The sequence below is a fragment of the Panulirus ornatus genome, chromosome 11, assembly GCF_036320965.1.
Source record: "Panulirus ornatus isolate Po-2019 chromosome 11, ASM3632096v1, whole genome shotgun sequence".
In the NCBI taxonomy this organism is placed as follows: Eukaryota; Metazoa; Arthropoda; class Malacostraca; order Decapoda; family Palinuridae; genus Panulirus; species Panulirus ornatus.
In genome coordinates this window covers 3558474-3582156 of record NC_092234.1, presented here as the reverse complement: position 1 = coordinate 3582156, position 23683 = coordinate 3558474, and the positions used below count along the sequence as shown (strand labels likewise).

General features: G+C 39.6%; 2 protein-coding genes across 7 annotated transcripts in view; one reads left to right on the top strand and one right to left on the bottom strand.

The window, feature by feature from the left end:
- The window catches only part of eIF2Bepsilon (eukaryotic translation initiation factor 2B subunit epsilon), a 29264-nt gene extending 29074 nt beyond the window's left edge, over positions 1-190 (top strand). Inside the window, exon 13 of the mRNA XM_071666395.1 lies at positions 35-190. Coding sequence (XP_071522496.1) covers positions 35-109 — 75 coding nt within the window. The 3' untranslated portion in view covers positions 110-190. The remainder of the gene's footprint in view (positions 1-34) is intronic.
- A 2382-nt stretch (positions 191-2572) lies between these two features.
- Rcd1 (Reduction in Cnn dots 1) overlaps positions 2573-23683 on the bottom strand; it is a 97133-nt gene continuing 76022 nt past the window's right edge. For 4 of the 6 annotated variants that reach the window (XM_071666386.1, XM_071666385.1, XM_071666389.1 and 1 more), the window contains 3 exons: positions 11001-11198; positions 8412-8634; positions 2573-5240 (listed from right to left, as the gene is read on the bottom strand). In XM_071666386.1, the coding sequence (XP_071522487.1) occupies positions 3868-5240; positions 8412-8634; positions 11001-11198 (1794 nt within the window). In that variant the 3' untranslated portion in view covers positions 2573-3867. Of the gene's footprint in view, positions 5241-8411; positions 8635-11000; positions 11199-23683 lie in introns of those variants that run through there. The other 2 variants (XM_071666388.1, XM_071666390.1) reach the window with 2 other exon arrangements.

Genomic DNA, 23683 nt, shown 5'->3' with positions numbered 1-23683 from the left:
GTTTTCTCATCAGTGTCTCCCTTCATATTTGCAGATAACAAGGTTCCTAGAGTGGCTGGAGCAAGAGGATAGTGATGAAGGTGAAGATGACAGTGGAGACAGTAATTGATAGTCTAAGGACTCATTCAAATTTGGTGTTATCTAAATTTGTTCAAGAATTGTGTCAAATATACTTTATTGTGATTCTTGAGCATTTCTATTTCATTACATTCCTGGAAGTTTGTGCAAAGCATATTACTTGCTTGAAATGTTAATGTGTGGAAAGAATTACAATTTAACCTTTCAGTGCAACTACAGTTAGTGGGAGTACTGAAGAGGAAATGGGAGCACTGGAGATACAATGGGGTGTAAAGGGGGCTGAAGTATTGAGTTATAGGACAGTACTGTAGTTAACAGAGTTAATGCTTCTTCCCCCTCCACCTTTTTCCTTTCTTTGGAAGACAAGCTGACAATGAGTGAACTGGAAAGCTATGTACACAGCTTGACATACCCTACATGCACAAATTTCATAAAGTGAGGGGCAAATTATGAATTCTCCAAGCTTATGATTTAAAGCTCAAAAGGAGTTATGAGTATATATACATTTTCTTCAGAAACAAAATATTTTGAAGTTTCCAAATATTGTAGCTGTTGCTTATTTTGGTCAATTAAGCATCACTCTCTTTAAAAGAATTCAACCACTTACCAAGTTATTTTCAATGACAATTAAGTCACTAATAATGGTCAACTTCTCATAACATTAGATACAACTGTTGTACATTGTTTATTAAATATCCCTTGGGGACAGGGGATAAAGAATATTTCCCATGTATTCCATGTCGTAGAAGGTAACGGGGGGCCTGGCTGGCTGGAAATCCAACCCTCCTGTTTTACTTTTCCATACGAGGTAACAGAGAAACAGGCCAAGTGAACATTTTTCCTCTCTGAGGCTAAGTTGTCTGTTCTGCTACCTCGCTGTGGGAAATGGGGAAAATGTATGAAAAAATATGAAACTGCTGATGAGAATAATCAAGAGCTCTATTTGATGAAACAAAATAATGTGTTTTTAAGCACAGAAAATTTCATGTTTACCATCATCAACTTGTGTCCAAACCATTTCAGCACAACTTTCTCATAATGACACCTATTTCTTACTCATTTCTGATTCCATCAACCTTCCTTACATGAAATGTCCTCAAACATTTTGGTACTCATGCAACCAATCTCCTCCATTCTTTTTTATCTTGGACCCATGCTTTACATCCATACACAACCAATGGGACTACTATACCAACAAACATAACCATCTTTGCCATCACAGACACTGACCTCTCGTTCTACATACACCTGTTGGCACCCATATTCTTGGCCCCCTTATCCACCATATGTTTGTTTTAGCTTTCAAGTTTCCTTCTGCTATTGCATCCACTCCAAGGTATCTGAAACACTCCATTTCCTACAGTTTCTTTCCTTTCAAACTTTAAGTACTCTCAAACAAATTCTGAGCAAATACACTATTACCAATTCTGGAGCCATGTTATTCCTTCCCAATCTAATGCTCTGTGCATGCCACCACCCTCTCAATCATCATTCCCATACAACTTATCAGGCACAGTCAACAAACATATGGCTCTGTAATTTGAACATTCACTTTTGCATCCTTGCTTTTTCATAATGGCACCATACAGGGCTTTTGCCAATCCTCAGGTACCTCACCTTAAGCTGCTCATACAATGAAAATCCTAACTAATCAATCAACGACAATGCCACCCCTTTTACAAGAAATTCATTTGCAATCTAATTCAGCCAACACTTAGTCTTATGCAAACCACTTGCCATGACTCTTGCTTGGCATACCAACACATCCAAAATAACATACTCTGCTACCCCATCATCCAACATTCCTTCAAAACACGTACTTAATCTTGTCTTTTACCTTTCACTACTCCCCCATCTACTATAGTCACTTTAGTTGTTTATCTATGACTACCTCAGGATACCTTTCTTGAAAGTCCTAGTGTTACTTCAGGACCCCTTTCCTTGGAGCTCCACGGTTGCACTACTTCCAGTAGCAGGGTAATGATGGATTCTTTAGGAAGATGAAGTTCTTCAATGAGACTGTACTCCTTTTGTCAACAGATGATGATACAGCTTCACCGAGGGTGACTTTTCACTTACAGTGTAACCAAAGGCAAGCACAGACTGGTAAGACTGCTCCCTTCACTGATGCTCTCATTTGCTCTTGTTCTCCTCATATATTCATCTCCTAAACATTTTTTACTTCTCCCTTAAGTGCAATGAGACTCTCCCCAGCTTTCACATGTTCTCTTTTTCAGTCCCTGTGCTTTCCTCGACTTCCTGCTGCTTCTCTTATACATCTAATAACTTGCATTCCTTTCCTGCATACACCCCTCTTTCATCTTAACTTCCTCATCCCACTACTTACTACCCTTTCTCAAACACTCATGTGGAAGATTGCCTCCATAACAAACCTCTTTAACATGACCTTGTATCCAAAGTAATCTCAAATATTTTACAATACAGTGTCTCATATTCAGTGATAACTTGCAATGGAAAATAATGATACTAAACATTTTATGATATGTTATTCTGCATATATAAATAATTGAAAAGTTGACAGACCAGAAAACATTAAGTATGCTCTGTCTGCATTTTAAACTTTATGAACAAACAATGTAACAACAAGGTTTTTTATAAAAAGCAGACATCACAAAATTATTTATCATTTAAATGATATGATACACAAAGTTTTCATGGTCTAATATTTACATTTGCAAGGGGAAAAAAATATTTCATCAACAGAACACAAATTAACAAACATTTTGCTCTGGAACTTTTTTGAGATAATGAAAATGATGTTATGGGTAACATATTATCTTCAAAAGGACAGAAGCAAGTCAAAGAGTGGATGGGGAGACTGGGGTCATGGGTGCAATGAGGAGTACGTGGAAGGCAAAGTCAATGTCAGTCTAGGGGCAATGATTGGTCATGTTTAGAGGAATAGTAGTCCTGACAATGTTGTACAGGATTAAGTCTTAGGCCACGAACACATAAGTGGGTAATCGTGTTAGAAATGAAATGCCTGATAACAAAAGTACGTAGTGTAAAGCACGTTGACCATATACGGAATGAGAGTGTCCGACAAAAGTGTGGTAACAGATGCAGCATGACTGACAGACCTAATCATGGTGTGCTGAACTGGTTTCTGACATATGGAGAGGATAAGCAAAGAAAGACTGACTATGAGGATCTACAGTTCAGAAGAAGAGGGAGGGGAAACCCAAGAAAGAGAAAAGAATGGAGTGGAAGAGGCTTTGGGATGTCAAGGTCTTCACATGCAGGAGGGTGACAAGGTCTGCACATGCAGGAGGGTGAGAGGTGTGCATGAGACACAATGAACTGAACTGAAGTGATGTGGTATGTCAGGGGGCCACAAGGAAGTAGAGCTTGGCTGTGTATGGTAAGCTCTGTTTCAGTGCACTACACAAAACAGCTAGAATGTGCATGTGTGCAAATGAAGTTGTTAGTTTGTTCCTGACACAACCTTGTTAGGGCAGGAGAGACAATTGGGAATAAAAAATTATGTTCAATAACAACACACATGAAAAGAATATCCTGTTCATATAATGCATTTCACAATAAAGAACTGCATAAAAGCAGCATTTAATTAAAATTTACAAGGAAAATATGTAATTTATTCTACTGTAAATTATTCCATTGTCAGGATTATGCCATCTGAGAACCAGATGAACATTTGATGTTGGTTTTGTAAAATTAAAATTTCCTAAATAAACTAGATTGCTTTGACAAACCTGAGAACATCTGACAGTGAATAATAGAATTTATTTTCACACTTGCAGAATCATGTCACTCAAAACTTAATCTACCCCTTCCACGACCTCTGCCACGACCCTTGCGTGAAACAGATCCCCGAGATGCAGAGTCAGTAGTTGTTGACTTGTTACGATGATTACTCTCCATCTCTACCAAAATTGGAACATTACTACTGCTACTACTACTACGTCGAGACCTCAAATTCGTCCCTCCAGTTAATGTGAAGGTCCGGGTGACAATGCCTTGATGCTGAGATGTTTGAGATGTGGCGGAAGCTGTACTGAGCGTGGCTGAGGAGGCTGTGATGGTAGCAGTAGTGGCTGCAACCAATGTGGCAGAAGGGGTAAGGGTAGTGGTACTGGTAATGGTGTTGGTAACTATACTGGTGTTGCTTGATGCACTAATGGTACAATTAACAGGAGAGGTCCCTATGATGTTATTAGTGGCACTGGTACTAGTGGTGTTGGTGGTACTACAGGTAAGAGTGGTAGTAGAGGATGTGATATTAGTGTCAGTGTAGGTGGTAGTTGTGGAGGAACTTAACAACAGAGTATCAGCATTTGTTGAGCTGGCTGTTATAGCTGGAGACTGTGAAACAAGCAACTGGCATATTTCATTATTAAGGGGAGAAGTGCTAGAGAAATTATTTTCTGATGATATTGGGTGTTTATGTTCTGTAGGGATTACTACAGATGTTACTGGTGAAATATCTGTTGGGGTGCTAGTGACTGCTGTGGAGGTGCTTGTGTTTGGGCATATGTTTGAGCCATTAACATCTGTTGGAGAGACTGTATTCCTAGCCCTCTCACTCATCTCTGAAGCTGCAACCAACAAAGCTAGTTCTCCAGTGGGTACAGAAGTGGTTCTAGCTGGTGTGGAGACAGCTGTGGAATGTGTTATATGAGATGGGGTACCAGAAGTCATGGATGCTGCAAGAGATGGTGTGGTTACAAGAGGAGCTGAATGTGTGGTGAGTGTTGAAGACGTGAGAGATATGGGGCTAGGGGTTGTGACCAGCATCACGGTGGGACGGCTGGTATTCAAGGCACGAGTGGTAGGAATAGTACGACTGGTGTGTGCCATTATGGGCCGTACTAAGCGAGGGCTTGAGGTCAGTATCACCCTGCCTCGGCCACCACCAACCATGTTACCTCCTCCACAAACACCCCCAGCGCTTACAACAACAGATCCAACACCTAGGGACAATGGAGAGCTCTCTGAAATGATTGTTCCATTATTAGCAGACACTCCCATAGTATTAGTAATGACCATGGAGGGGCTGGCTAGTCGGACACCAGAAGCTGAAGTTACATTGGTGAGTAGAAACGAGGCAGCTGAAGTCTTGGGACTGCCTGAATAAACCCTCACTCCAGTTGTACCTCCTCGAGGGCTAAGTGGACCACCTGCTTCAAAAAAATATCAATTTAAATACATTTTATAATATTTATTAGATATGGGAATATGTAAAATTCCAATCTATTAACATCAACAATGCAAAAGAAGCATTGTTTACGTGAGGGTGATCTGATGGACTACTAATGACCCTGTCCAACTATGTCCAAGAATAGTGGAGTTTACCTGTAACAGTAAAGGAAATCCAAAAAGGCAGCATAGCATGGGTTACAACTGGTTGGAGATTGATAATTGAGGTATATTGTAAGGAGAAACCAAAGTATTACATCACAATTATGTCCAACAATGTATGGGTAGAAGAAATGGTCTTTCAAAGATGCTACAAATATATGGTGTGGGAAGAAAGCTACTTTATGCATTCATGAGTTTTTCTCAGGAGAGTATCGTATAACCTCAGGACCCCTTTGTGGGGCTCCAGCAGCCTCAATGCTGCACTTCAGTAAGTAGCAGGGCAGTGATGGACTCCTTTTAAGTGATGAGTTCCCTCATGAGATTGTACTCCTTTTCCTTCATTGACAATAATATAAACTCATTAAAGAAGACTTCCCACTCACAATGCAACCTCATGCATGCAGAGTCCACGAACATTGAAGGTACTAAGTAACACCAACCTCCAAAATAATGACAAAAAATGATTTGTCAGCTTTATTCCTGGCTGGCAAGCCAGTCACTGACAAAGGCTTCATCTATAAAATCACTACGCTCTACTAAGGAGCTCCAAATGAAACAGTTCTTTCTCCAAACCTCTCCAATCTGTTCATACATGACCTTCTATCACCTGGAGACCATATCATGATCACAATGCAAGCAGTATCAATCTTGCACACAGTTAGAATACTGGCTTACTCAGAAGAGAATGACAGTGCTTCCACAGAAGTCTTCAGTCACTCTAATAACTCCAGACAAATATGAATCCAAACTCCACCCTCCTATCATCTTGAATGGCCAATCACACCCACTCAAAACTCTTATTATTTTGGGCATCACATACAATACACACATGACATTCACTCCCCACACTACAAATATCAACAGAAAAATAGTAAATGGACTTAATGCACTAATAAAACATACTAGTATGAGATCTAGTCAAGAAAAAAGATTACTTCAGTATCTTTTACAAAAAATTCATCCACACCTACCTTGTCCTACACTTTGTCAAAAGCAAAGCACATAAACAAAATACTCTGAATAATCACTAGCTGACTAGGAACCACAAGTTCTCAACACCTACTTAATATAATCAGCACTCATTTCTCTGCGGCAGTACTAGACCCTTCTTACCTAAATCACTTCTTAACCAACCAACAACCCCCAAATAGAAATAAAAAACTGACCTCTGCCTCATACTTCAGAAAACTATACTCATAGATCATTATCTCCCGACAAAGATCATTATCTCCCGACAAACATAATTTGACAAAACATGTGCACACAAAAATGACAAGACAAGCACAAAGAAACACCCCACAATCCATTTATAACCACCATCCTGCAATAAATACACGCATCAGAATCAACACTACCTAGACTTATACAAGTAACCCCTTGTGGTCCACATTCAGAAACCACCCATCAATCCAAAATTACAAAAACCATTTCAACATATTGCAAGACCAACCCATCACATCCACCATGCGACTACCACAGTGAAGACATCAGACTCTTGATGTTTAAATACCTTGGAGTCTCCCCATATACACAAAATAATCAATATTCATGAATTACGATTCTACCCAGAAGGCATGGTCAGTTTCCTAAGCACTGTGGGGGTTCCTGGGATGGGAATCTTTGAGCAGGAAGATAAGTAAGGTTACATACATCGTTAAATCTGTTAACCTGAGAACAGAACTTAATGAGAGGGCCAACAGAGATATAGTTATTAGCTAACTGCTTCTGAATAACATATGATTTTCAACAATTGATGATATGTGAATAAAACATGCAATTTTAAATATGCAGCATGGTACAGATAACATGGTTAAAATGACCTCCAGTAACATTTGAATATGCCTCCATCAATTTTTCAGGAAAAGACATGGCTATATGCTGTAAATCAAACTTTCATTTTGAAAGAATAAAGAAGTACTGTGTGAGCAGTAAATGGTTAAACCGACAGTGGATATATCCCTATTTCTCTGTGCCTTTCATAATATTCAGCATCATAGTTGCCTCAACAGAGGTAATAATTATTTAATCAAACAACCCCAAGACCCCTTTCACGGAGGTCCCGCAGCTTCAAGGCTAATATCTAATCATGAACTGAAAGACGATGGACTCTTGGAGTGAAGAATTACTGGTTAAGATTACACCTTTTCATTCACTAACAATGATACACCTTACCAAAAATGACTTTTCATTCACAGCTTAACCATGTGCAGGTGGCGTCTGACGACATCTCTATGAAAGTATTACGGGAAATGTGGTTTGGTACCATCTGTAAACCAGCAGTTATCAAGCTTACCAAAATAAAAATGACACTTAAAATGTGCTTTGTGGTCTCCAAGTAATATTTGCTATGTTAACCACAATCAAGTGAGTTCAAGCACATAATTTTTTATTATTTTCAGGTTGCACTCCAACAAAAATAGGAATAAGATAAAAAAACCTACAAGATGTGCTTTAGATGTGCTTTATCAAAAGGAATATGGGAAAAAAAGTGCTATTTCAATGTACAAATATGTGTGCTCCACTGCCTAAGTAAGAAGGGCAAGAAGTCATTTCATGCCATCTTTTGACAGTCATCAACATAAAAGTTTGTCTGTACTGAAAAATGATAGAGACAAAAATTAGGGGATTACAGTAGTATGCAGTGGGAGATCAAGGGCAAGGTGACAGAAACAGATCGTGTAGGTGAGGTGTGTGCATTAATGAAATTAACTGAAATGTGTAGTAACAGTGGTGTTTGGGTATACATGTCCAGGAAAGATACCAGCAAAAATAAAATGGAAAGGGATGTGCACTAATGGTGTTAAAAACCTATGGAGAGGTGACAGATGAATTAGATCATATTTGTCTATGCAATGCTAGCATGAATAAAATGCATGAAATTTGCTATAATGGCTGTGTTTAGACATAAGATTGCAACAAATCACCTAAAAGAGAATGTGAGCAATAATGTAGTCAATCATATTTTGGAGAGAAAAAACAACAAAAAAACTTACCCCTAACTGCAGCAACATGAGTTTCTGTTGCAGCATCATTTGTGGATAGCAAGATGGGAGCAGTGACTGGGGTGACTACCTTGCTTGCCACTGATGTACCTGGGGTCACTCCCTGTATCTCAGTCCCACTAAGTCTAGTAGTATGCAGTAGAGGTCGGGACTTAGTAGAGGGACGGCCTCTCTTGTTCCAGCCCATGGGTGTAACAATAGTGCTGCCAACAATCTATAAAGGAGGCCAAGAAAACATCATAGCATTTTTGTATCTGATTATCAACCTGTTATTACAGGGTATATGAAGCAGTCAGGGGAAACCATGGAAAGGTCTATGGGACTTGGTCATGGATGGAGGCCTCTGGTTTCAGTGCATTTTACATAACAGTGAGAGAGTGGATGGGAGTGCCGTTTCTTCATCTGCTCATGGTGCTATCTCACTAACATAAGAAATGGCAAACAATATAAATTCAGCTAAAATGAAAAGCTGTAAGAAAGAAGAATTTGTAGTATTAGCAGAGAAGCAAAAATTCCATAAAATAATGAAGTCCTCTTAAACATTCAGATATGCTGTCCACACAGTTACCATCCTCAAGATCCCTACTTACTCAACAACCACCTTTTGAACTAGAAACTTCCTATTCTAAGTCGATGTTCAAGATAAATATTACCTTTCCATGCTATATCCTTTAATGTTTCATTTTAGTTGTCTGCCCCCAGCACTGATCCACAAGAAACAGATGATCACATATCCGATATTGGAAACTTTCCACATGCTATCCTGAATTCTTCCCTTGGCACTTGAGTTGACCAATATGCTCTTTCCAATGGTATAACCCTTCACCTTGTCATCTCTACCTACTAAGCATACCAGTGCATCAGCAGGGAAACAATTTTCAAAGACAGCTGATGTGGTGAAACAGATCAAATAACCATGGTGACATCTTAAATTCTTGACATAAACCCACCTTCATGAAGAACCATTCACCCTCTTCCATTTTCCTTCATACACATACCTTGGTGTCCTAAAAAACTCCCTGAGCATTTAATACTTTTTCATTTACCTCATTGTACCACCTTCCAAAAGGGCTCTCTGTCAACCCTACCATATGCTTTATCCAGATTCATAAATGCCACATATAATTCACTTCTTTTCTCCGCATATTTTCCATACAAATTCTTCAAAGCAAAATCTTTGTCCACACATCATGTATCCTTCCTGATGCCACACTGCTCCTCCCAGTCATAGGTTTGGTGCATGTCACAACCCCTCTCAATGACAAGTCTCCTATACACCTTATTAGGTATACCCAATAGACTCATTCCTCTGTAACTTGAGTATTCACTTTTGTCCCACTTGCCTTTATTTAATGGCACTATACATGCATTCTGCAAGTCATTAGGCACCTTACCTTCGGCAACATAAACAATGAATATCCTGACTAAACAATCAACACTCTTAATATCTTTCTTGAGAAACTCACCTGCAACTCCAACTCCTGCACCTTTACCACACTTCATCTCATATAAGGCTTTCACTACTTCCTCTCTTTTCACCACACCAATTGGCAATATCCTCTCTCACTCTGCACAGACCTTGTCCTGAACCCACCACATCAGCCTCACTGTCACTTACCATGTTCAAGTCCTTTTGCCTGTTACCACTTCCCTACTACTCCCTCTACTGCACACATCCGATCTCAAGCGAGCTCACACATATAATGCACTGAAACTAAAACATATCATCCATCACTTCATATGCCTTTGCTTAGCTCACTTACAGCATGATGCCTTCCATACAATGCTCCAATCATCCTGTTCATTACAAACGTCTTCCCTTCCAGAATAATCAAACCCTGATCTTAGTACTAAAGCCTCCTCACACTATACTTCCATCTCCTTGGTCCTCTACAGGGGAATTTCCAAGGCTTTTCTCACATGCTTGCTCAGTCCTTTATGTATTATCTTAGTCTCTACCCATCATGGTAGATTGTCTATACATGTCAGTCTGAACAAGGGCATTCAATGTGCCATGATGACGTATATCGGCTTTATGTTCACTGACCCTTCTGGTCATACATCAACCTGTTTCTCCATAGTATATAGCTACACATCCAGTACATGGTGCAACATATACCATGCTATTCTCACCAACACTTTTCCACTTATATATATTATTCATTATTATTTGATATTCATTATTCATGCACAGGACAGAGTAAAATGAATTGGTGTGGTATATGGGATCCCTCAACCCTACTGAACCTAATAACCTTACTTTTATTCACATTTACTCTCAACATCCTCCTTTCACACACTTTCCATAAGCTAGGTTCCCAATCTTACGACAAAACTCTAATTAAGGATGAACAGCTGGGTCAACTGCAGACCTGCTGTGACCAAGATTCGAACCTATACAGGCTCCACCCTAGGTGGCAACATTAACCACTACAACACAGGGATATGATTATTAATACTGTTATCAAAAAATCCTGTATTCTGGAATCATACATTTCAATCAATGACAGTCAAAATATGACAGGTACAAGAATTTCAATACATTGAGAGCATGTTCTGGTACTGGGTGATAAGCCTTACCTTCCTAGCATGCAAGTCAGCACTGTTGGTCGTGGTGGTCGTGGTGGTGGCAGTAGTGGTGACAACAGTAGCCAACATTCCTCCAACTGATGTGGTGGTAGGAGAGAACATTGGTGGTGATTCCTTTAGCAGTTTTCCAGAGAGGTTACCTAACAGGAGACCAGTCGTCATCCGGCTGCCCCCGACCCCACCTGTGTCCTGAAGATCAGCAAATACTTAGCAAAAGACTCATCACTCTCCCTTTAAAACTTAGTTCAAATGTTTTCAAATGCTCTGGAAGGGAAGTATTAATAATCTGTGTTGAGTGACAATAAATTGAAAACTACACACACACACACACACAAACATACATATATATATATACATATATATATATATATATATATATATATATATTGGTTCTAAGTGAATGTAGGTTTGCGGCAGGGGTGTGTGATGTCTCCATGGTTGTTTAATTTGTTTATGGATGGGGTTGTTAGGGAGGTGAATGCAAGAGTTTTGGAAAGAGGGGCAAGTATGAAGTCTGTTGTGGATGAGAGAGCTTGGGAAGTGAGTCAGTTGTTGTTCGCTGATGATACAGCGCTGGTGGCTGATTCATGTGAGAAACTGCAGAAGCTGGTGACTGAGTTTGGTAAAGTGTGTGAAAGAAGAAAGTTAAGAGTAAATGTGAATAAGAGCAAGGTTATTAGGTACAGTAGGGTTGAGGGTCAAGTCAATTGGGAGGTAAGTTTGAATGGAGAAAAACTGGAGGAAGTAAAGTGTTTTAGATATCTGGGAGTGGATCTGGCAGCAGATGGAACCATGGAAGCGGAAGTGGATCATAGGGTGGGGGAGGGGGCAAAAATTCTGGGAGCCTTGAAGAATGTGTGGAAGTCGAGAACATTATCTCGGAAAGCAAAAATAGGTATGTTTGAAGGAATAGTGGTTCCAACAATGTTGTATGGTTGCGAGGCGTGGGCTATGGATAGAGTTGTGCGCAGGAGGATGGATGTGCTGGAAATGAGATGTCTGAGGACAATGTGTGGTGTGAGGTGGTTTGATTGAGTAAATAACGTAAGGGTAAGAGAGATGTGTGGAAATAAAAAGAGGGTGGTTGAGAGAGCAGAAGAGGGTGTTTTGAAATGGTTTGGGCACATGGAGAGAATGAGTGAGGAAAGATTGACCAAGAGGATATATGTGTCGGAGGTGGAGGGAACGAGGAGAAGTGGGAGACCAAATTGGAGGTGGAAAGATGGAGTGAAAAAGATTTTGTGTTATCGGGGCCTGAACATGCAGGAGGGTGAAAGGAGGGCAAGGAATAGAGTGAATTGGATCGATGTGGTATACCAGGGTTGACGTGCTGTCAGTGGATTGAATCAGGGCATGTGAAGTGTCTGGGGTAAACATGGAAAGCTGTGTAGGTATGTATATTTGCGTGTGTATATTTTCATACTATTCGCCATTTCCCGCGATAGCGAGGTAGCGTTAAGAACAGAGGACTGGGCCTTTGAGGGAATATCCTCACCTGGCCCTCTTCTCTGTTCCTTCTTTTGGAAAAAAAAAAAAAAAAAAAAAAAAAAAAAAACGAGAGGGGAGGATTTCCAGCCCCCCGCTCCCTTCCCTTTTAGTCGCCTTCTACGACACGCAGGGAATACGTGGGAAGTATTCTTTCTCCCCTATCCCCAGGGAAAGATATACATATATATACATATATATACATATATGGATTTGGCAGCAGATGGAACCATGGAAGCAGAAGAGAGTTTCATGGTGGGGGAGGGGGCAAAGGTTCTGGGAGTGTTGAAGAATGTGTAGAAGGCGAGAACATTATCTCAGAAAGCAAAAATGGGTATGTTTGAAGAAATAGTGGTTCCAACAATGTTATATGGTTGCGAGGCATGGGTTATAGATAAGGTTGTTTGGAGAAGGGTGGATGTGTTGGAAATGAGATATTTGAGGACAACATGTGGTGTGAGGTGGTTTGATCGAGTAAGTAATGAAAGGGTAAGAGAGATGTGTGGTAATAAAAATGGTAATAAAGAGTGTGGTTGAGAGAGCAGAAGAGAGTGTGTTGAAATGGTTTGGTCACATGGAGAGAATGAGTGAGGAAAGACTGACAAAGAGGATATATGTGTCAGAGGTGGAGGGAACAAGGAGAAGTGGGAGACCATATTGGAGGTGGAAGGATGGAGTGAAAAAGATTTTGAGCGATCGGAGCTTGAACATACAGGAGGGTGAAAGGAGTGCAAGGAATAGAGTGAATTGGAATGATATGGTATACCGGGTTCAACGTGCTATCAATGGATTGAACCAGGGCATGTGAAGCGTCTGGGGTAAACCATGGAAAGTTTTGTGGGGCCTGGATGTGGAAAGGAAGCTGTGGTTTCGGTGCATTACACATGACAGCTAGAGACTGAGTGTGAACTAATGTGGCCTTTGTTGTCATTTCCTGGCGCTACCTTGCACGCATGTGGGGGGGAGGGGGAGGTGTCATTTCATGTGTGGCGGCAGGAATGGAGGAAGGCAGCATGTATGAATATGTACATGTGTATATATGTGTGTCTGTGTATGTATATGTATGTATGTATATGTTGAAATTTATTTATTTATTTATTTTGCTTTGTCGCTGTCTCCTGCGTTAGCGAGGTAGCGCAAGGAAACAGACGAAAGAATGGCCCAACCCGCCCACATACACATGTATATACATACACGTCCACACACGCAAATATCCATACCTATACATCTCAATGTACACATAAATATATACACACACAGACATATACATATATACACATGTACATAATTCATACTGTCTGCCTTTATTTGTTCCCATCGCCACCTCGCCACACATGGAATAACAACCCCCTCCCCCCTCATGTGTGCGAGGTAGCACTAGGAAAGACACCAAAGGCCCCATTCGTTCACACTCAGTCTCTAGCTGTCATGTAATAGTGCACCGAAACCACAGCTCCCTTTCCACATCCAGGCCCCACACACTTTCCATGGTTTACCCCAGATGCTTCACATGCCCTGGTTCAATCCATTGACAGCACGTCGACCCTGGTATACCACATCATTCCAATTCACTCTATTCCTTGCATGCCTTTCACCCTCCTGCATGTTCAGGCCCCGATCACTCAAAATCTTTTTCACTCCATCTTTCCACCGCCAATTTGGTCTCCTACTTCTCCTCATTCCCTCCACCTCTGACACATATATCCTCTTGGTCAATCTTTCCCCACTTATTCTCTCCATGTGACCAAACCATTTCAAAACACCCTCTTCTGCTCTCTCAACCACGCTCTTTTTATTTCCACACATCTCTCTCACCCTTACATTACTTACTCGATCAAACCACCTTACACCACATATTGTCCTCAAACATCTCATTTCCAGCACATCCACCCTCCTGCGCACAACTCTATCCATAGCCCACGCCTTGCAACCATAAAACATTGTTGGAACCACTATCCTTCAAACATACCCATTTTTGCTTTCCGAGATAATGTTCTCAACTTCCAAACATTCTTCAAGGCTCCCAGAATTTTTGCCCCCTCCCCCACCCTATGATTCACTTCCGCTTCCATGCTTCCATCCGCTGCCACATCCACTCCCAGATATCTAAAACACTTTACTTCCTCCAGTTTTTCTCCATTCAAACTTACCTCCCAATTGACTTGACCCTCAACCCTACTGTACCTAATAACTTTCTTCTTTCACACACTTTACCAAACTCAGTCACCAGCTTCTGCAGTTTCTTACATGAATCGGCCACCAGCGCTGTATCATCAGCGAACAACAACTGACTCACTTCCCAAGCTCTCTCATCCACAACAGACTGCATACTTACCCCTCTTTCCAAAACTCTTGCATTCACCTCCCTAACAACCCCATCCATAAACAAATTAAACAACCATGGAGACATCACACACCCCTGCCGCAAACCTACATTCACTGAGAACCAATCACTTTCCTCTCTTCCTACACGTACACATGCCTTACATCCTTGATAAAAACTTTTCACTGCTTCTAACAAGTTGCCTCCCACACCATATATTCTTAAAACCTTCCACAGAGCATCTCTATCAACTCTATCATATGCCTTCTCCAGATCCATAAATGCTACATACAAATCCATTTGTTTTTCTAGGTATTTCTCACATACATTCTTCAAAGCAAACACCTGATCCACATATCCTCTACCACTTCTGAAACCACACTGCTCTTCCCCAATCTGATGCTCTGTACACGCCTTCACCATCTCAATCAATACCCTCACATATAATTTACCAGGAATACTCAACAAACTTATACCTCTGTAATTTGAGCACTCACTCTTATCCCCTGTTGAAATGTATAGGTATATATATGAGCGTGTGTGGGTGTTTATGTATATACATGTGTATGTGGGTAGGTTGGGCCATTCTTTCGTTTGTTTCCTTGCACTACCTCGCAAACGTGGGAGACAGCGTCAAAGTATATAAGAAAAAAAAAATGTATACATATATATACATTCCTGGGGATAGGGGAGAAAGAATACTTCCCACATATTCCCTGCGTGTCGTAGAAGGCAACTAAAAGGAAAGGGAGCAGGAGGCTGGAAACCCTCCCCTCCAGTTTCAATTTTCCAAAAGAGGGAGCAAAGAAGGAGGCTAAGGGAGGATTTTGTCTCTGAGGCTCAGTCCTCTGTTCTTAATGCTACCTTGTTTATGTATATGTGCATATGAGTGGATGGGTCATTCTTTGTTTCCTTGTTCTACCTCGCTGATGCAGGAACTGGCAATCCAGTACAATAAATAAATAAATAAGCAAATGGACTAATAGTAAACAGAATAGAGCTGGAGTTCTAGCACTCAATTAAGGAAAACAAACCTGATACTGAGAAAGTTGTGGTGACAAAAATTATGGGATGACTATGATCTGACCTTGTTTGTCCAGAGATCCAAATCAGCAAAGGAAGGAAAAGACAGAAAAGGAAAGGGACTAGTCCCCTCTTGGCAAAATGTGGCCTTTACTTTCAGTAAATACTGGAAGATGACTCATTCAAACATTACATACTGGAAAGAGTAGCTGTAATAACTGCATTTTTTTTTCATACATGATTGCCATTTCCCACATTAGCAAGGTAGCACCAGGAACAATAATGTACTGGATCTGAGAGCATACAAGATACAGAGGTATTCAGAGGGTTGTTTGCAATCATACCATGGATTATGCCAACAAGAAATCAACAACAAGAAATCAAACTAAATCATACGGGTACAAAAAAAAGTTGTAATGATTCAGTGTAATACTAGGACACATAAAAAACATATTAAACAACTACAGAAATAATCAAAAGAAAACTAAAAGTATGCACCCCAGGCTGATAAGTATGAAATGTGAGTGGGTGGAGAGAAAAAACTTCGTTCAACAAGCTAGACATGCAATTTGTGCTACACACTTGCCATATTGATACCTCACTTTAAATCATAATCTCACAGCAAACAACTTGGTGATCTAGTGAATTATCTCAACCACCACAATGTCCTTTAAACTACTTTTATATTGTTTTTCTACTTTTATCTCTCTTACTTGTTTCTCTTTTCATGCTTACCTACTTTTATCTTCCTTTTCAACAAATGTGCAGAGACAATCTTCATTCTTTGCATGATAAATATCCTTCTGCATGAACTGACATCTGATCAGAATGTATTAACAAAACAAGATGGCAGATTTCTTCAGCAAATATTCTAGGCACTGTTGGTGGCTCTTCATTTCATCACTTGAAGGTCAAATGATGATCAACAACAAAATGCATATGATTATTTTGCAAGCATCACCTTACTGTGATGTGGGAAATGGTGTTAATAGGTTTCAATTATATTTTGTCTCTGTCTTTCAATGAATAAATTTTCACATGTTAAAATCTATCTAACCAACATATGTGAGAAGCCATAGCTGATATAGAATAAAACGAGAGGAGCAAGGAAGAAAGACTGCTTGAGCCACATCTATTATAAATGCTGTGAGAAAAGCCTCAGATGCAAGAGAACAAAATAATAATACATCACCAAAACTTAAGGAAAAAAGTTTCTCCAAAACAGAAGAAAAACAGAGCTAAGTCAAATAAGGGAAGGGGTACATACATGGAGGGGATATTACTATCATAGCTAAGGTACTTCACCTCAGAAGTTGACACTCTCACTAATTTCTTATATGTGTCCGGAACATGGCTAAATAGAAATCATAAGCAGCAAGCACAGGTTGACTAACAGAGCTGATCTGTGTGTGTGAAAATAATTTGGACATATGGAAAAATTAGCAAAAAAAAAAGACCTACTAAGAGGATCCACTTGTCAGAAGTGGAGGAAGCAAGGTGGAGGGGGAGGTAAAAAGGGAGATGAAAAAATAGAGGGAAAGAGACTTTCAGGTATTGGGGCATGATCATTGAAGAGTGTGAAAGGCTTGCATGCAAAAGAACAGATTGGATTGATAAGGAGGGGAGGTGCAATGTGCTATCAACGGGTTAAAACAAAGTATATGAAGTGACGAAGATAAACCATGGAATAAGCTCAGGGGCTTTGCTGTGGATGGAGGGCACTGATTTTGGTACATAATTCAGGACAGCTAGATAGTGGGTTTGTGCAAAGGAGGATGATGTTCACTTGCTCCTGACACCACACTGCTGATGAGGGTGAGGCAATTAGGTATCAAAGAAAAAATTGAATCCTTGAGTGAACTTCAGTGACAGTCTACTTAAATTCTTTTTTTTTTTTTTCTTAATTTTCCAAAAGAAGGAACAGAGAAGGAAGCCAGGTGAGGATATTCCCTCAAAGGCCCAGTCCTCTGTTCTTAACGTTACCTCGCTATCGCTGGAAATGGCGAATAGTATGAAAGAAAGATATATATATTGGAAAGGATCACAATTTTGCACGTGATCAAGATATTCCTATGAGTCTACGGGGAAAATGAAACACGATAAGTTCCCAATTGCACTTTCATGTAATAATCACATCATCAGGGGAGACACAAGAGAGAAATATAGGTCAGTTGATATACATCGAAGAGATGAAACTAGGACATGTTTACCAAATGGATTCCAAGCTTTGTCTCTTCGATGTATATCAACTGACTTACAATTCTCTCTTGTATCTCCCCTGATGATGTGATTATTACATGAAAGTGCACGTGGGAACTTACTGTGTTTCATTTTCCCCGAGGACTCAGGAAGCACTATGAAAAGACAACAAAGGACACATTCGTTCACACTCAGTCTCTAGCTGTCATGTGTAATGTACCGAAACCACAGCTCCCTTTGCACATCCAAGCCCTACAAAACGTTCCATGGTTTACCCCAGACGCTTCACATGTCCTGGTTCAATCCAGTGACAGCACATCAACCCCAGTATACTACATCGTTCCAATTCACTCTATTCCTTGCACACCTTTCAACCTCCTGTATGTTTAGGCCCTGAACACTCTAAATCTTTTCCACTCCATCCTTCAACTCCAATTTGGTCTCCCATTTCTTATTCCCTCCACATCTGAAACATATATCCCTGGGGATAGGGGAGAAAGAATACTTCCCACGCATTCCCCGCGTGTCATAGAAGTCGACTAAAGGGGATGGAAGCGGGGGGGCTAAAAACCCTCCACTCCTTGTATCTTAACTCTCTAAAAGGGGAAACAGAAGATATATATATATATATATATATATATATATATATATATATATATATATATATATATATATATATATATATTTTTTTTTTGCTTTGTCGCTGTCTCCCGCGTTTGCGAGGTAGCGCAAGGAAACAGACGAAAGAAACGGCCCAACCCACCCCCATACACATGTATATACATACGTCCACACACGCAAATATACATACCTACACAGCTTTCCATGGTTTACCCCAGACGCTTCACATGCCCTGATTCAATCCACTGACAGCACGTCAACCCCGGTATACCACATCGATCCAATTCACTCTATTCCTTGCCCTCCTTTCACCTTCCTTCATGTTCAGGCCCCGATCACACAAAATCTTTTTTACTCCATCTTTCCACCTCCAATTTGGTCTCCCTCTTCTCCTCGTTCCCTCCACCTCCGACACATATATCCTCTTGGTCAATCTTTCCTCACTCATTCTCTCCATGTGACCAAACCATTTCAAAACACCCTCTTCTGCTCTCTCAACCACGCTCTTTTTATTTCCACACATCTCTCTTACCCTTACGTTACTTACTCGATCAAACCACCTCACACCACACATTGTCCTCAAACATCTCATTTCCAGCACATCCATCCTCCGGCGCACAACTCTATCCATAGTCCACGCCTCGCAACCATACAGCATTGTTAGGTACAGTAGGGTTGAGGGTCAAGTCAATTGGGAGGTGAGTTTGAATGGAGAAAAACTGGAGGAAGTAAAGTGTTTTAGATATCTGGGAGTGGATCTGGCAGCGGATGGAAACATGGAAGCGGAAGTGGATCATAGGGTGGGGGAGGGGGCAAAAATTCTGGGAGCCTTGAAGAATGTGTGGAAGTCGAGAACATTATCTCGGAAAGCAAAAATGGGTATGTTTGAAGGAATAGTGGTTCCAACAATGTTGTATGGTTGCGAGGCGTGGACTATGGATATATATATATATATAAAGAAATTTCCAAATTTACCCAACTAATCTGGTTACATACTTTCATCATATACACATAAAATAATAACAACAAACATGGCCCTTAGTAACACTTACCATACCACATCCTGAGTGAGGGCTGCCATGTTCACCTATGGGGTACCATTAACATCAAAATGCTTAAACTATATCAAAGTATTTACAGAATCTGTTACTGTTCCTTTTAATAGATATTTTCTCTTTTCAAGAGGCTATTTTTCCATAGCTGACAACTTTTTCTTTGAACTTGCTACTTTTTTTTTGAGTCATCCACTACTATTCAGAATCAGATTTTTTTTTATTTGACTCAGATATTTGATGTTCATGCTAATCAAAACCAATATCAAACTAACAAGAATCAATAGCCTCTGAGAGGTCTGCTACCTAATAGATAATTACTGTGTACTAACAAAACCTTTACATTAAGATATTGATCAATCAGCATGTTATCAAAAAAAAATCTTGAGACAATATCAAATGGTAGGATAAAATTTTCAGTTTTAAACAGACCAATCGTCCTCTTGGAATGAGAAGCAAACATTACAAGAAACTGACTGCCTGACTAATAATATGCTTTCTGTTTTGCATAAACTCATATCTACTGTCCATCACATTTAACATCATTCCCATTTACATGGGGTGGATCAAATGCACACCTTGCAGAGTACTGGGGTTCTTAGTAGAGGTCCCAAAGGCTAACAAATCCAGTTCTTAGGGGATACACTTATCAACCAGCTACAATCATTTACATGTTTCTACTCTCAACTATGTTACCAAATTAATATAAGTTCCTGTGAATCAAAAGTACAAAGCATGAACAAATACAGCAATCTTTATTATTACATGCTTGAGAAAGTCAGAATTTATTTGCAAAGGCCCCAAAGCATTTTAGCTTGCTTTTTTCAAGGCAGCTAATGCAAAGCACAAAGATGCAAGTACAACCATGCACATAAAACATGCTTTACCAAAAATCCTGGAGGTCCCAGTGCATTGTAGCCTGCTTTTTCATTTCCAATAAAACTAATAAAAAAATCCTTGATACATCTTTCATTTAATATTCATATCATAACTAACATAGTTCCAATATCTATCAGTATCACCATTTTTATCTTCATCTGAATTCTATGGCAGGGACTGTGATAAAACAGGTTAGCAATGCAACGGGACAATTGGGGACATGCACATTTCAGAATACATAGCTTCCCTGACAGTTGCATCAGGAACATGCAGGCATGCTTGACCCTTACCAGGCGACCCAATGGCATAATTATCAAGATCTTCCACGTTATGAGTCCTCTTATCAAATACATAGTTGAAATGAATCTTACCTGTAAAGCCTGACTGATTTGGGTTTGTGCTATTCTGCATGACATTAGGTAAGAATTACAAAATCTTTCTTTTCAAAGAAGAAAAATTCTATCCTAAAGATCATTTTCCCAACTGGAAACAAATATTCTTTCACTAGCTTCTCTTCAACAACACCTTTAATAAGCCATATGACTGCTACGTAAGTTATGGATAGTCAAGATTCTGATTAAAGAGAGTCTCTACCTAAGATTCTTAGAAAGGTCCTCCATTATTGAAAATCTAGTTAATCAATATTCTGATACCAAGGTCCTGGATAATCAATATTCTGTTATCCAAATCCTGCATAATCAATATTCTGATACCTAGGTCTTAGATAATCAATATTCAAGTAACAAAATCCTAAAAATTGGAGATATTAGTTCACAAGCTTTTCTTTGCTAATAATGTGATTCAGGTACTGAACATTCACCTTATTCACCATGTTAACAATCAAGAATCAGTAACACTATTATGGATATACAAATAACTCTAAATTAATCCTTCAGATGATTCTCTCATCTAGAGGCTCACAAGAATGTATTTGTAACTGTCTATGTCTTTGATTGTTTGTGGTACAGTCTGTAAATCCAGTAGGACAAGTGACACTATTAAGTAAAAAGTTTTAAAACAACATAAGTTTAACCGGCACAGTCATGAATCATCAAAGTTTGTCTTCTTGTGATAACTGGCACTGCTGCAGGCAGTTAGTTAAGAATCATCAAAGCTTGTCTCCTTACGAGATATGGCACTACTGTCAACAGTAAGATGACATGATTCTAAATACAATAAACACCATGTTGGTATCATGACCATTGAGAGAGGTTTAAACATTCTGCAATAATGTAATACATGTTCCTGTATGAGATAAAAGGTAGGTATAACACAAACAACTTCTGAAAGGATCAGAAAAAGATAAGGTATACTCAAATTCATAACAACAGTACATCCCTTGCAAACAGCAAATCATATGTTATGAATTCTGTAACCTAACAACTCATGCACACTGTATTACTTACATCCCTTGCTCTACTTACCCATACACAAAACATAACCCCTAAACATGTATCCAAAATTTACAGATGCCTTTGCCTAAAACAAAATTAGAAGTATATCATAATCAATACCTAAATGCTAACTTTAAACAGAAACTGGAATGAAAAACCAAACCACAAATGTGCATTTGTCACCATTACATAGAAACAACTGTATATATGTATAAATAGGCCACATACTATGTACCTATGCTCGTACTTGCATAAGAATCAAACCATAAGCTGATTATGTTGGGAAATACACAATACACAACCAGTAATATTGGAAAAGTGCAAAGTGCTATCCTCCAAATGACAACTCCATTCAACAACAACGAAGTGAACTTAAAAATTCTTGCATTAAATGGAGAACTGATGAAAGGAGATAGGAATAGCAAGTTTGTAATTTAACTTTAAGCATCAGTATCATATATTTTTCTGATATCTGACATAATATTCACCAGCTATTGCTTGGTCTTTCTCTACCATCCAGGATTTCATTAAGCAACAACTGGATGGATCATTTCAAATCTAAATGCATTTTTCAAGTATTTTCCACAACTGATACCATCAAAACTACTCTTTTACTGCAGAGAATAATGACATGTAATACACACCAACTGCTGGTGAAACTGAAAAAGTGAGTCAGAGAGGTGACATTTCCCCTGAAGGAATATAGAAAACATGTCCCATAGGACCATTTGTTAGTATAATCATTTTGTCATACACTCTTTTGTATTTGATTCTATGAACAGAACTTTATCCTCTGCAAACATGTGTGTATATAAAATAAAAGAATTCAGCACAACTATGACTATATCAATAACCAGAGATGGAAGGGATAAAACAAAAACAAATAAGCTATGAATACTGCTCTGTAAAAATGTGACCGCATAAGAACCATGCACAAACAATTTATTTTATTTATTTATTTTGCTTGGTCACTGTCTCGCGCGTTAGCGAGGTAGCACAAGGAAACAGATGAAAGAATGGCCCAACCCACCCACATACACATGTATATACATACACGTCCACACACGCAAATATACATACCTATACATCTCAATGTATACACATGTACATAATTCATACTGTCTGCCTTTATTCATTCTCATCGCCACCTCACCACACATGGAATAACAGCCCCCTCCCCCCTCATGTGTGCGAGGTAGCGCTAGGAAAAAGACAACAAAAGCCACATTCGTTCACACTCAGTCTCTAGCTGTCACGTAATAATGCACCAAAACCACAGCTCCCTTTCCACATCCAGGCCCCACAGAACTTTCCATGGTTTACCCCAGACGCTTCACATGCCCTGGTTCAATCCATTGACAGCATGTCGACCCCGGTATACCACATCAATCCAATTCACTCTATTCCTTGCATGCCTTTCACCCTCCTGCATGTTCAGGCCCCGATCACTCAAAATCTTTTTCACTCCATCTTTCCACCTCCAATTTGGTCTCCCACTTCTCCTCATTCCCTTCACCTCTGACACATATATCCTCTTGGTCAATCTTTCCTCACTCATTCTCTCCATGTGACCAAACCATTTCAAAACACCCTCTTCTGCTCTCTCAACCACACTCTTTTTTATTTCCACACATCTCTCTCACCCTTACATTACTTACTCGATCAAACCACCTCACACCACATATTGTCCTTAAACAT